Here is a 15,446-nt window from a genome sequence, read left to right as displayed (position 1 = left end):
CGTGAACATTTGGGCGGCGTTATGCAAATCTTCCCACATAGTGAGGTAGATATGTGGGGGCGTGTTCGAATGAGCCGTTTTAGGTAGGTGTGGCTGACTGTTAACTTTTATAAAGAATATCTCTTTGGATTTGAGACTTTAGTCTTTGCAAATTTACAGATCTTCTTTATGCACCAAGAGCTTGTAACACTCCAAAGAGAAAGGAAAAAATAAACAAACCACTAAACCACTTTAAGTTGATTTTTACCTTTTACATTTAATCAGTGAATTAGAATAATAAGACATTTGGGCTGCAAATGAAATAATCAGTATCAACAAAATTCATCTTTGCAATCCAGACATAAGCTGCATCTGAAGTGGCATTTAGATGTATTTTTCATATATTAAACATAAAACATTGAATACTGATATTTGAAATAATAAAAAAAATAAATGTGAAATTAAAACCGACAGTAGGTGGCAGCAAGTCACTGTTAATAAGTGAGTCATTGGGACTGAACCCGAACCATTTAAACGGTTGATTCATTCAGAAACTAAAAGCTGTCATGTTGCTCAAAGACTCAAAACTGCGCTGTGGCTTTGTTTGGAATTATTTTTGTTGGCAAAATAGTGCAAAAACAGGCAATATGGTGTCTAAAACATAAGTTTCTTAATAAAACTTCACACTTGTATATGGTAATTTTTGGAGAAAAAAAAGGCACTCTTCCGTGTGAAATTGATTAACTATATGAAGTGGTATAAATATACACATTTTCTTCCCCCACGTCTTGAATTTGTGATCATTCTGAATGTATTTTAATAGACTGAATCATGCGGTGAAAGAGCGCACTGTAAATGCGCACGCGCACTAGAATTCACGTAATGTGTGCACTCTGAAGGTGTTTTGAATGTTTTTTGGCAACGTGAGAATATTGTTCAAAATAGCTCACTTGTCATGGTGTTACTTAACTATATCATGTTATGAATAAACTTTGTGAATTTTACCTCAGTGTGTTTCTTCTGAGTTTGTGTGCTGTCACGATCATTTGTTCTGAAGTCTCGAGACAAACAGAGTGAGTTTCAGCGCGACCTTGTATTCTGCGAACTTACTGCAGTTCTCGCTGATGACGCAGTAACTTACAGCGGGTCAGTCCAATGATTGTAAACAGTCATTAGGTCCGTCAGACTGAAGATATTTTAGCGGTAATGTGACCAAAAATACGAATTTAAGACATTTTAAGACTTTTTAAGGCCTTCTATTAGGAAAACGTTATTTAAGACATTTTAAGGACCCGCGGACACCCTGTAAATAGTGACTAAACACGACCCCTTTTAATACATGTTAACCAGGAGTCACTCTCATTTATAACCGCGGCATCATCTGATAAAATCAACATGCATCTACACTAAAGAGCGGCTATGCGGTTGTTTTGATTATATAACTTTTTTGTCTCATGCAGCGCACTGCCTGCGTCTGAGTAACAAACTAAAAAAAACAAGTATGAGTTTTTTGAGTATCAGCGGCTCTTGTAGCGCAGACAAGATGCGCCAATGTGAAGCCGTTTGAAGAAAAAAGTCAAAGAGAGAAGATGCGTACAGGGTGAAATAGATTTCAATGACTTTTCCAAAACTTTCTGGGTTTCTTTATTTTTCCAAAACTTTTCCAGGCCTGGAAATTGGTGTTTTAAAATTCCATGACTTTTCCAGGTTTTTCATGACCATACGAACCCTGTACATACCTTTCTATCAAAATTATCTAACATGATCAAGCTGAATTTGTTCTGACACAGTTTAACTCGGAGTTCTTGTCATATTTTATTACCATTTTCTAAACTATAGCGAATAAACTGTGATAATGTGAGAAATGTTGAAGGTGTCTGAATAAATTTTGGTTTGACTGTATCTATTTGATAAATGAAGTTAACCAACTAACATTATACATACCCTTTTGGTTTCTGTACCCAATATTTAAAAAAATGTACAAATGCAATAAAAATATCGGTATCGGTACTCGGTATCGGCAAGTACCAAAAACAAAAGTATCGTATCGGGCGAGTACTGGAAAAAGTGGTATCGGTTCATCCCTAGTAAATTCCAACTTTGCTATGACAATCTGGCGCTTCTGAATCAGCGACTAAGTATGTTTTGCTATTAGTTTAAGTATTTGCTATTGACTGTTCAAATGCGGAGTTTTGCGCAGCGCAGAGTAACGCGTCGTGTGTGTGTGTGTGTGTGTGTGTGTGAGAGGGGAACAGGGTCACATCACAGGAGAGTGAACTGTCTGTCAGAAATCATAGCACGTCAGCTGTCTTAACCGCGGCTTGTGTACTGCATCATCACTGTGTCTGTCACGTGACTCTGTTGCCCTTTCGGACTTGAACTGATGGTAAAACTAATGACATTATTAACTGTCTTGATATTTACTTTGAAAGCTGAAGCTCGCGATTATGGAAAGGGGCGTTACATTTCCGACGCGTGCTTGTGGTGTTCGGCCAATCACAATGCACTGGGTGAGCTGGCCAATCAGAGCAGACTGCGCTTGCAGGCATAGAGGACCTACAATACTGTACAGTATTTGAAAAATAATGTGTTTTTTGAACATTACAGCATGTCAACATATTCTGTTACACCAAATAACGATCTTTAAAATAGCATCATATGACCCCCTTTAACTTAAAGAAATGAAACAGTCCCTCTTCCACAGAGCAGACAAGAGACCAGCAGAGTCAGCAGTCTCGTGTACTATTTAAAACAGGGGAGAAAATGAGTGTGGGTTGCTAAAAAGATCAGTTTATGAAAAAAAAAAAAAAAAGATTGTTGATTCAGACAACCGGTGTCTCCATAAATACGTTCTTCAGTTAGTCAGACATTAGGAATGATCAGACATCTGCTTAAAAATATAGCAACTCAGAAATGAGACAATGAGGAACATAACTTTCAGTGGTCACCACTGGTCTCATTAAAACAACAGCTAATATTCATGATCCTCAAAAAAAAGGGGGCCTGCACACAGCAATTTAAACCAGTAATAAGCAAGTACAGGATATCAGCATGTATTTTTTAATAAATAAAATTAGAAGCAATAAACTTGATTTCATACTTGCAAACAGTTTTAGAAAAAAACTTACAAATTAAAAAAAACAAAACAATGCATTTTATTGAGAGTAAAAATAAATCTAAAGTTAGCATTTGAAAAAAAAAAAAAAAAAGATAAATTGTTTGATTTTTCCAAACAAATATATTGCAAACAACACTTAGCGACTGTCAAGTTGAATGTGCATTAGGGATGTGTGAGACGACTAATTTGACTGTCGTTTAAACGAAAGTTTTGTATCCGACTAGTCTAAAAGCAAGAAACCCCCAAAAAATTAAAAAAACCTCTGTGCGTGCGTGTAGCATATATAATAGCCTATATTTGAAATACTTAATCTATGAATCACACTGTCAAATCCCTCAATGAATTCTGCTTGCCGCACACTTGCCTCGCGTTATCATTATTTCATTTTAGGCGGTCGTTATGAGTATACACTCACCGTCGGCCAAAGCATAGCTTATTTATTCAAATCAGCTGGGGAAATCCAGAACAATGGAAAATCAATCAATAGCCTGACAGAATTCTTAATCTTCATATAACGTTAGCCAACATATTAAAACAAGTAAAAAACAATAGGAAGGTTTATCTAGAGATAGCATTAAAACGGCTTTTAAAAACGTACTTTGTGTAGGCTATATCGTCTAAAAACAAAATGCAACAATGCCCATTTTACTTACTCAGACCATGCGTTATTTGTTCAGTGAAATTATCAACGTGGTCTGGTGAAAGACGGGACCTGAGGCGATTAACAATAAAATTCCTGCACTTGAAAAAATGTGCTCGGCAGGAACTGAAGTCGCAGGCACACAGAGATAATGAAAAGCAAGCCGACAGAGTTTCAGAAAGCACCTGGACATCCCGCACCACCACCGAAGTGGGTCTTCGTTAGAGGAATAGACGGCGCGGACGGGAACGCAGCACCGGCGAGTTGTAGTGAATGACGTGATTGACACATTTGCTGGCTTTGGCCAGCCTCTAAGCTAACGCCTACGTGCCTGTATTGAATATGACTCCGCATCTCTCCAGTAGAGTTATTGTAAGACAATTTGACATTACACAGTTTATACAAAACTTTTCCGTTTCCTTCTAATTCAAAATAATCCCACACCTTCTCGTCTTTCGTATGGTCATTTGAACTCGTCGGAACTGACACGAAGAAAACGCATGTGAGGTCTGAGGTAAAAATGTAGTTTCCGCCCAGATAAACTTTTTAAAATAATGTATTATTTTTCAAACGTTTTATTTTAACTTATTTAAAATGTTTTAAATGCAATGTTAAAATGACAGTCATTTGAATGATAAAATCATGTTGTTTTTTTCTGTCGTGTAATCGACTATTGTTTTCAGTGTCGACTAGTAGGAGCTGTACCGTTTAGTCGACTAGTCCAGTGTTTTCCATTATAGTAATTACCATTATAACTTAAACTATCTCACAAATGTTTGCTCACTGTGTATTTTTTATTTTATAGTTGGGTAATTTTGTTGCAGTAGCACGAGATAGCTTGATTTCAAACTTTGAATTGAATAAAAAATGACAAGTAAACAGTAATTTCACACAAATAAAGAAATGAATAATGATAGCACAAATACGGTTAGCAGATCAATGAATGAGAGGGCAGCATTACCAGAGTTGCCCATATACCACACCATGTTACAACACAGTAGGGCTATTGCAGACCGAAACAATACTGTACTACATCGATGTTTCCTGTCGGCTCGTTTTTCGAGTGGACTTTGCTGTTCCGATGAGCATGAACGGTATACAAGTGGAGCTGAGCGGAGCACACACACGCATAGAGCGGGATAATACGCAGAGCGTCACACCACGTGAAAGTGAAACCTGAGCGGTGAACTAATTTTCGGCAGCTGGAATTTCGGTGCATCTCTAATTATTGGCGACATCAGAAATGGATATTATATAATAGATGCTTTTTTGAACATTTTAGCAATTTAAAAATATTAAAAAATTATTTTTTTTTACACGCCAACCCTGCTCTCGACAGACGGCACACCGGTTGGGAAACACTGGACTAGTTGACTAGACCCGCACATCCCTAATGTGCATGAAACTTTTTTTTACCATCTTGGAATGTGCATTTCCAAGATGGCAATAAAAAATAAGCTATATGATTTGAGTACTCTCTTACCATTGGCAACGGTGAGGTATGCCTTGTTATTCCCCCGGGCCTTGTTAGTGAGCTCCTCGGTAATGTCCATGTGAGAGTGAATCTCCTCTCTCATCTCCTCCAGCATAGAGCAGAGGTCATTCTCCCAGTAGTCTTTATCCAGAAGCTCCAACATCCCGGCCAGCTGGACCTTAGTGCTGTAGTACCAAGTCTCCTTGTTTTCATCCTCACCATCTTCCTCTCTGAAACGAATCAAAACGCACAGGTTACGTACATTCAATACAGGTACTCGATAGACTTTAAACCATATTTTTGTGTTTAGAAAACCTAGTGTGAGAAGTAAGTGATGCATTCCAATTTTGACAACCACAAATAGCAACAACAAAAAAAAACTTTCTATTTTGGCTTTCCCTGAAATAGGTTGGAGCACCAAATCATTGACTGAAACTACTTTTTTCCGATGATGTATTTTAAACCATGCCAGTAGCTGGGTTTCTATCCAAAAGCGAAACTAATCTTTTCAAAAGTTCACAAAAAAATAAATAAAACCTATCCTAACTTAGTAACCAACAGTAAATAAAACAAGGCAAGCACAGAAAATGGAGACAGGACTGCAATTTGTTACGACTGGGCAAGTGGGACTTAAAGGGGTCATATGATGCTATTTTAAAGATCATTATTTTGTGTATTTGGTGTAACAGAATATGTTGACATGCTTTAATGTTCAAAAAACACATTATTTTTCAAATACTGTACATTATTGTAGGTCCTCTATGCCCCGACTCTCTCGTCGTTTTCTGCAAAGCCCCTCCTTCCTACAAGCACAGATTCTGCTCTGATTGGCCAGCTGACCCAGTGCATTGTGATTGGCCGAACACCACAAGCACGCGACGGAAATGTAACATCCATTTCCATAATTGGGAGCTTCAGCTTTCAACATAAATGTGAAGACAGTACATAATGTCCTTAGATTTACCATCAGTTCAAGCCTGAAAGGGGAACAGAGTCGCGTGACAGACACAGTGATGAAGCTGGTATGTATTTGCAGTACACAAGCCACGATTAAGAACGCTGACTCCACTGTGATGTGACCCTGTCTCTCTCTCACGCACACACACACACACGATGCGATACTCTACATGGTGCAAAACTCCGCATTTGAACAGTCAATAGCAAATACTTAAGCTATTAAGAAAACATACTTACAGTAGCTGATTCCGAATAAGCGCCAGATTGTCATAGCAAAGTCGGAATTGACCCAATATTTCTTTTTTTTTTTTAAATAGCCTTTGTGCACAGCCAGCCTTGTAGGATACTCTCCTAGGTTCACAAAACTGTCGTCCATAAAATGCCTTGCACAAATTCGAACATCTGGGTTGTGCTGTTCTGTTGTAAATAAATCTTAACCAATGATTCCACATTGCATCTACTTTTCGGAAGGCTAAATAAAGTGCTTTTGCTTTCGCACTGAAACACACAGCGTCTCCCTGACAAGGCTGCTTCAACACTACTGCTGTTCCTGAAACCACGTATTCTTTCTTGGCAAGAACATTTGGGCAGCATTACGCAAATATTTCCACATCGTGACATAGACATGTGGGGGCGTGTTTGAATGAGGTTTTTTAGCCCGGTCTGGACCAGCCTTCTCTTTTAGACAGAATAAATCCTTTTGTGGGAGACTTTGAGCTTTGTAACTCTGCAGATCTTATTAAGATCTTAAAGGTGCACTAAGTAATATTTGAAAAAACGCTTTTGACCACAGCGTCGGACCGAGTCCCAAAACGCACTTGTAGCCAATCAGCAGTAAGTGGGTGTGTTTTGTAATGATAGAGAGAAGAGAGCGCGCAATTTGAGTGCACAGGGCAGATATTAGCAGATCGACTATAGATAGAGAGAGATGGCAGATAAAAAAAAGAGAGGAAAATATCAGAGAAACAAAACATTAAAAAGAAGGGCTACGATCAGGCAAGAGGTAAGACTCGCGTGAATATCAAGCGCAGGTTTCAAGCGGTGGAGAGAACTCAAGGAGCGGGAAGGGCTCGAATCGGACGCCGAGGTTGCCTTGTTTTTTCTTCTTGATTGGTGAGTAACGTTGATTTTGCTTCGTTTCACACAACTTTTCCGTGTTGGCTTTTGTTTGAATATGCATGCGTGTCATCTTCACTTGTTTCCGCGATCGTCGTTGCCATGGTTGTGTACGTACGTGTAGGGCTGAGATTTCAAAATAGGGGTGAGGTTTGGGCTATGGGCGTAATAAATAAGCTTTCCATTGAGGTATGGTTTGTTAGGATAGGACAATATTTGGCCGAGATGCAACTTTTTGAAAATCTGGAATCTGAGGGTGCAAAAAAATCTAAATATTGAGAAAATCGCCTTTAAAGTTGTGCAAACTAAGTCCTTCGCAATACATATTATTAATCAAAAATGAAATTTTGATATATTTACAGTAGGAAATCTACAAAATATCTTCATGGAACATGATCTTCACTTAATATCCTAATGATTTTTGACATAAGAGAAAAATCGATCATTTTGACCCATACAATGTATTGTTGGCTATTGCTACAAATGCTTTGTGGTTTTGTGCTCCAGGGTCACATATTACCATCATCCAGATCGAATCTGCCAGATGCGACTATAAGGCATGAAGATATTAAAGGGGTCCTATTATGCTAAAGATCTGCAAAGTTACAAAGTTCAAAGTCCACTTCAAAAGGAGATATTTTATTTGAACAGAAATCACTTTTCAAAAACTACAACGAACGACTCGTTTGGACTACAACGCATTTTTTCCGGGATTTGTGATATCACAAATATCGTCGAATGGGACGAGACCTGGTTGAGCTGCACTAGAGAAGGCAACGAGTGTTATCACTATGCCTGAGACATGCTAGCTTTTCCAAGGCAGACGCAATTTTGACGCAATATTTACACTGAAGCTCGCAGCAGTGGTAAGGGGCATGACATTTCCCGACCAGGCGCCAAGTGCTGCCAATCACAACACACACTGGCCCAGCTAACCAATCACAACACACACACTGGCCCAGCTAACCAATCACAGCACATTTCGTATTTCAGAAGGCGGGCCTTAATTTGATACAGGAACTATTCGAGCCATTCATGCCAGACTGGGGAGAGAGGTGTTGTAATAATGTAAAATATGTGAAAAATAATGTGTTTTTCGAAGAACCTAGTATGAGAGCATGTTCTAGTACACCCCCAAAACAAAATCAAGACTATGTAAAAGAGCATAATAGGACCCCTTTAAAGTCTGCGTGAACCGGAAGTTGCTGCCGACTTTATTTCAGTGTAGTGACGTATTTCCAGCTGAAACGGAATACTGAATAGAGGGCATGGTTTTATGTTTGCGCTCCTCCTCTCTGTCTCTCACTCATAGCAGCCTAACGGTTGGAGGTGTGTGTTTAAGGATATTCTGCCCAAGCCGTCAAACTGACGTCATCAGAGAAGGAATGCCATTCCAGAGCGGAAGCAAATGATCAGATTTTGATGAAAGATTACCAAGACAAACTATTTTTTTTCAGCGGATTAACTTGCACAGATTAATTGTTCACATCAAGATTAGCAATGTGTGCTAGTAAAGTAAATAAAGTCGATTTTGACTTCATGTGGACTTTAAGCTATAACAAACATTACTATATGACCTACTGTAAAGCTGCAATACAAATAAATCGGACTGTAAGAAGGTTCAAGGCATTAGAATTGGCAAATATGACACCTTTTTTTTCTTAATAATGCCCTATCTTCAGTAGTTTACATTGCGAATACTCACATAATAATCCTCCTGTTGAGAAACCAGTATTTTCTTTGATGCCGGTCGTAACCAATGGGCTCCTGCCGGATGTACGGCCGGCTCTTCTGGAACTCGGTCAGACAGTCGGTCACGCCGGACACTTTGTGCGCCACACAGATCTCACACTGCCACTCGTCCTCGGGCACCTCCTCCAGCGGAGGCTTGACGCACTCCAGGTGATACACGGCCGAGCAGGTCTCGCAGCACAGCAGGTCGCCGAGCCGGTGGCAAACCCGGCAGTGGTCGTCGTACTGGATGACGCCCTCGGACATGAGCTCCTCGCGGGCCAGGTTGGTGGTGAGGAACTGGTCCACCAGGAACTGCAAGACCTTGACTTTGCTCTCCAGCGGGCTAAACGGATAGTCTTCACCCTCCAGGTCAGGGAGCACGTGGTGGTACTCGGGGTCACTTTCGCAGTATGCACGCACCACTTCTGGCCAGGTCATGCCATCGATGAAGTAGAGCGTGGAGTTGACGCTGTCCTTGAGGTCCGCCGGGCCAAAAGTGGTGTTGGAAGTGTCCTCCTCCCTTAAGATGGCCTTGAGCAGGCAGATGTGCGTCTCCGCCATGAGCGTGCATTGCTCCTGTCCGACCAGAGCGGCGCAAAAGTCCTCGAAGCGGAACGGAGAGAGACGCAGGACAGTGCAGAAACTGCGAAGCACCTCGTAAATAGCCGAAGCGTTGAGTAGCTGCTCGTTGGGAATGAGAAGGTCCTCGGAGGAACTGGGCAGCTCCAGAGAAGGAATCTCCTTCTGCTCCAGAATAGGAGAAGGCGGTCGCCTAGGTCTTGGTCTTTTACGACCTACTAAAACAGAAAGAATCAGAATCAGTTTTTGATTGGCAGGAAGAAAGTCAACGTTACATTTTCACGAAGGAAAATAAAGTCTGAATGCAAATTGCAATTTTACTAATGACTCTAATGTTGTCATGGTGTGTCTGTTTATATAAGATTTGATGACAGATTTAACATTGGATAAAATAATACATGCATAAAATGTTCAGTTTCAGAAAAAAAACACATTGTTGATTCAGACAAGCTGTGTGTGCAGTTAGACATGAATGATCAGGCATCTGCTTAAAAACTTAGCAATTAAGAAATAAGACAACGAGGAACAATGTTCAGTGGTCATGTATGCGATATTAAAACAACAGCTAATATTTGTGATTCCCAAAGGAAAAAGATTTTTGCATTACATTTGTCTGCATAGAACGGTTTTAAACAGAATAAAATGAATCGAGAATCTAATGAACATGTACAGGATATCAGCCTGTGATTTTTTTTAATATATAAAACAATGAAAGCAACAACACACTTGAATCTGTAAATGGTAAAAAAATACATTTTTAAAAATGTTTTAATGACTGAAATAAAAAATTATGCACACCATTTAAAAATCTGGGGTTACTTTTATTTTAGTAAAGAAATTATTAAATTACTTTTATTGAGCAGAGTCACGTTAAATTGATCAAAAGTGATAGTAAGACATTTAGAATGTTGCAAAATAATTATATTTCAAATAAATGCCGTTCTTTTGAACTTCATCAAAGAATCCTGAAAAAGTGTCCGTTTCCTCAAAAAATATTCTCAAATGGGGTGCAAGAAAACGTTTCTCGTTATAATCAATGTTGAAAACAATAATACTTTGTAATTAATTTAAACTCTTTTCGATGCTGACAGTCATAAATGTTTCATAAGCAGCGAATCAGAACACCAGAATGATTTCTGAAGGATCATGTGACTCTGAAGTCTGGAGTAATGATGCTGGAAATACAGCTTTGCCATCAAAAGAATAAATGGCATTTTAAAATATACTACAATAGAAAACAGTGTAACTGTCCCTAAAAAAAAAACCATCTCAGCCCTAATTATCTCCCATAGGGCGGGTAATTAATCATGACCGTACCAAAAGCTACATCCCAAGTGGCACTGTGAAGTCATGTAGACGGAGACGAAGTTAAGCGTCCTCCCGGCGTCAGGTGCGACGGCGCTGGCGCTGGATTTCAAAACAACCGGCCGCATGCTGCCCTGTTACTAGCCGCACTCCAGCTTTGGCTACGTGCTCCTACACACCAGCCAGACTGCCACACACTCATGCACATGAGCGTGGCTAGTAAGAAAGACACTCCAATATAAGAGTCGGCGGTGCTTTAATGAAAGTTTACGGAATATGCTGATCATTTTAATAACAACTAAAAAATCTTATCAGCTCGAAATCAATTAGCAAGATGATGGGCTAACTAACTTTTGTTGTGCTCATGTGTGTGAGACTAAAAAGTGTTCCCTTTACAGTCTAACCAAAATAAAACCGCAATCATACAACAAAAACGCATGATTTAATGATATTTATATTTAAAACACAATCCAGCGTGTGTCTGGGTTTAATATGCTAACAGGCTAACGTTAGCAAATACACGATTGAACGGTAAACCGAACTTTTTGTTGATATTCAAAACGGCTTTGCTTTCGCACAATGGGAAGACGCGACTTTTAGGTTCAGTGCTTAATTATAAAGCTCTTTTTATGCTAAAACGCCCCCGCAGTTGCAATTTGATCACGATAAACGACTACCGCGCTCCAGCTAACCGCTAACCCCGCGGCCTTCGCCAGCACAGAGGAGCACCAGGATCCATTTTGAGCGCTTAGCGCAACAAAAGAGCGATCGTTTGAGTCGGAGCCCGCGCTCTTCGCGATTCACGGATCGGTCGTTCGCGGGGTCGCGAGGCGTCCCGTACCTGCGTTGCTGCCGTGGCTGCTCTCCGTGCAGAAACTGGCATCGTCTTCCTCCAAGTAGTCCAGCTCCTCCAGGTAGTCGGACTCGTCGTTGGCCTCCTCCTCCTCTTCCTCCTCCTCTTCGTCCGTCAGAGGCTCCTCCATGCACTCTTCCTCGTCCGATCTCAAGCTGACCGCGTCTTCATCATCCTCATCGTCGCTCTCGTGGTCGTCGTAAACCACCCCGCTCGCGGCGCTCCGCCGCCCCCTGCCTCTGGCTGTACCCCTGCCTCTTCCTCTGCCCCTCGACGCCGCGCATCGCGCTTTCCTCCGGCCGCGTGTTGTAGGATGATGGCTCCCTCGTTTAGGGGTGACATAATCCTCATCGGAGGTCCCTTTCGGCTTCGCCCTTAAGTCCCGGCGGGGTCTCAGACCGCGCACCGAGCCCGCGGTGGGCTCCTGCGTTAGCTGGGCTTTGGGCGGCCTGCCTCGTCTCCCCCTCATTATGGATAAAAGCCTATTCTCCTCAGTTTCGCGTTTTGCCTGCACTTTACACGCACCGAACCCGGAATTTCGGGCACCACCGCAAAGTTGATCCCGCGCGGGTGAGGATGCACTAGACCCGCGGAGCCCCGGTCTCGGTTAACGCGAGAAAGCTCAAGACGAAAGGCCGGCGCGCCGCTCGAGCTCGCTCGCAGCCGCCATGTTCTTTCCTCCTCTCTGTCCGCCGACAACACACTGCAGGCCTGTGCGGGAGTCACGTGACCCGCGCTCAGACTCGCCGCTCAGCGCGATGTTTGTTGCGTTGCGCGTTTGTCAACACGCTTCCTGAGCGCCCGCTACTGTCTTTCGGCTCTTGGGCGCGTGAAAATGCGCTTCTGCGTGTAGACGGCTCGGGTTTAGGCTTGTTTCGGAGCAGCGGCTCTTGTCATCTGTTCTCCATTTTCCTCGGCGTGTTAACTCCATTCAGATGGAGGCTTGGCAGAAACCGATAGATTTAAGTCACACAGCGAATAAAAACAAGCATGTCGTTTTTATTGGTATTACGGAACATGTATTTTTCCATAAATGACACACTGTTTGTGTGCGCACCTGAAGAAAGTAGCCTAGCCTATGTTCTTTCTTTCTTTCTCATATGTTATGTGAATATAATTAAATGATCAACAATAATCATATTTGATTTTCCATGCTGAATTTTACATAACACCTGCCACTTAAAATGATCAAAGACAAGGTTAAGATAATAAACATTTAGTTAAAACAAATGTCCCCCCCCCCCCTCTCTCTCTATATATAGCCTATATATTCATGTTGGTTTCATGTTTTAAAAAAGATTTTTTCAGTAAAAACAAAATCTGTTCCATCTTTATTTGACCCTCTAACTAGCACTTTCTATTCTATTTTAATCCTACTTTATCAATTTATCTTCTTTTTTATTAAAAAAAACTAACTAGCTTTTTTTATATACTATCTACTTGTTTTTCTTTGTGTGTGTGTGTGTGTGTATATGTGTTTATATAAATTATATATATATATATATATATATATATATATAAAAAATATATATATATATATATATATATATATATATATTTTTTATATATATATATATATATATATATATATATAAATCTAAACCAAAAATACCTTGCTACGTGTACTGTGTTAGGCTAACCGAGACTTGTCATTTGCACTTGCATATTGTTGCTCTTTTGTTAGTTTTGATTGCTTCTACTGTCATCATTTGTAAGTCGCTTTGGATAAAAGCTAAATGTAATGTAAAAAAGTAGCCTACTGAAAAAACTTTCCTTGCAACATGACGACAACATTTCTTGTATGCAACAATTTTCAAAAATAAAAGCAATAAATGTATGTATGTGTGTGTGTGTGTGTGTGTGTGTGCACAAAAAAAATGCTGGGTTAAATATAACCCAGCGCTGGGTAAAGTATGGACAAACCCAGCTATTGGGTTGTTTTGACCCAGCGGTTGAGTTATATTTAACCCAGCATTTTTTAGAGTGTGTGTGTGTGTGTTTATTATTTGTTTTAAAACAATTGACAGTTTTGTGATTTTCTTGTTAAATGGAGCCAGAATGGCTTCCTGCACGTCAGCTGCAAAACTTAATAAAAGTTTTCCAATAATGATAATATATTTGAAAACAAAATAGTTTCACTTGTGTTTTTATTTAAAAGGTATGCCATTACAGTTTTCCCCCCCAAGAATGTCAGCCATCAGTCTTTTTGGTGGTCTCAAAAGTCATATCAAACAATATAATGAAAATACTTTTATCTGATGTTTTTGTTTGCTGTAAACAAACAACATTGTGAAACATCAACACTTCAGTTCCACTGACCTTGATTTTCATGCTCTTACCTCTTTCAGAGTTATCATTTTGCCCATCACAAAAGCCTGAGAAACCTCACATAGTCATTTACTCTTCAAAAAGCATTCAGTTGTTTTGTATTTACAGTACCTAACCGTGTCCATGGCGGAGCCACCGGCTTGTTTATATAAAAGTGCTCAAGAAAGTGGCAGAATTTGCAATGCAGAGGCCGTGTCAGCATGCCAAAATATTAAGATCCAAATATTGGAGAAAAACATACCGTACCGCCAAAACTAATCCAAAACACACAGGTCTTGAAGAAGAAGCATTATACATAAAAACAGCCACTGCACAGACTTGAAGCTATTCACAAGAATCAGTGCTGATCAGTAACGTTACTGGAGTGACAGTGACCTCTGATGGTTAGCGTGGGATTGTCAGGAGTGAAAAATATATATATATACATAGTAAAATCAACTACATGTCTGAACCTTCATATAGCGAGCGGTGTGTAGATCTGAATCTAAACATGTGAACTTGAGCTAATGTTACAGTCCTTCTCAATCTCAAAAAAATGTTTATGTGGTAGCACGCACGCTGCGCTCGAGCGTCTTTGTGTTCTTTCCGAGTGTGTCGCGTGAAGTAACTATTCTTCAGAACAGCGGTAATGAAATTCGCCACAATAAAATTAATCATATCTCGTCTGTATTCCTACAAAATTCTTCCAAATTGCGTATATGTTGTAGGTAGTCGTGGCCGAGTGGTTAAGGCGATGGACTAGAAATCCATTGGGGTCTCCCCGCGCAGGTTCGAATCCTGCCGACTACGAGATTTTATCCTTTTTGCATTAAAGGGGTAAATTTTTCCTTTCTCTTTGGAGTGTTACAAGCTCTTGGTGCATAAAGAAGAGAAAGTCTCAAAGCAAAGACTAAAGTCTCAAATCCAAAGAGATATTCTTTATAAAAGTTAAGAGTCAGCCACGTCTACCTAAAACGGCTCGTTCTAACACGCCCCCACATATCTACCTCACGATGTGGGAAGATTTGCATAACGCCGCCCAAATGTTCACGCAAAGAAAGAAGGCGTAACTTTTATTCTCGCTGTAGTATTGTGGTTGCCGCCGCCATGTTGTGAAGGCGCCGTGTGCTTCGTTGTGAAAGCGTAACTACTTTGTTTGGTCTTCCAAAAGAGGACGATATCCGCTTCGTCATGCCTAGAGCTGTTTCAAAAAGGCAGGGCATAGAGGAGAAATAATAATGTACAGTATGTGGAAAATAAAGTGTTTTTTTTTACCTTAACCCGCATAAACACATTTCATTACACCAAATACACCAAATAATGTTCTTTTTAGCAGCATCGTATGACCCCTTTAATACAGTTTCAGCGATCGGACAGCCTAACC

General features: G+C 40.3%; 1 protein-coding gene and 1 non-coding gene across 7 annotated transcripts in view; one reads left to right on the top strand and one right to left on the bottom strand.

Moving 5' to 3' along the window:
• The window catches only part of LOC107583257 (nucleosome-remodeling factor subunit BPTF-like), a 53,397-nt gene extending 40,830 nt beyond the window's left edge, over window positions 1–12,567 (bottom strand). For 4 of the 6 annotated variants that reach the window (XM_016269407.1, XM_016269404.1, XM_016269408.1 and 1 more), the window contains exons 1-3: window positions 11,744–12,567; window positions 8,990–9,815; window positions 5,221–5,441 (exon numbers count right to left, since the gene is read on the bottom strand). In XM_016269407.1, the coding sequence (XP_016124893.1) occupies window positions 5,221–5,441; window positions 8,990–9,815; window positions 11,744–12,224 (1,528 nt within the window). In that variant the 5' untranslated portion in view covers window positions 12,225–12,567. The remainder of the gene's footprint in view (window positions 1–5,220; window positions 5,442–8,989; window positions 9,816–11,743) is intronic. The other 2 variants (XM_016269406.1, XM_016269410.1) reach the window with 2 other exon arrangements.
• A 2,223-nt stretch (window positions 12,568–14,790) lies between these two features.
• On the top strand, window positions 14,791–14,872 carry trnas-aga (transfer RNA serine (anticodon AGA)). Its single transcript has one exon. It is a non-coding gene; the product is annotated as a tRNA-Ser (tRNA).
• Window positions 14,873–15,446: the final 574 nt, after the last annotated feature.

Source organism: Sinocyclocheilus grahami, unplaced genomic scaffold, assembly GCF_001515645.1.
Source record: "Sinocyclocheilus grahami isolate Dianchi unplaced genomic scaffold, SAMN03320097.WGS_v1.1 scaffold52.1, whole genome shotgun sequence".
NCBI classification, from domain to species: domain Eukaryota; kingdom Metazoa; phylum Chordata; class Actinopteri; order Cypriniformes; family Cyprinidae; genus Sinocyclocheilus; species Sinocyclocheilus grahami.
This window is presented reverse-complemented; position numbering and strand designations above follow the sequence as displayed.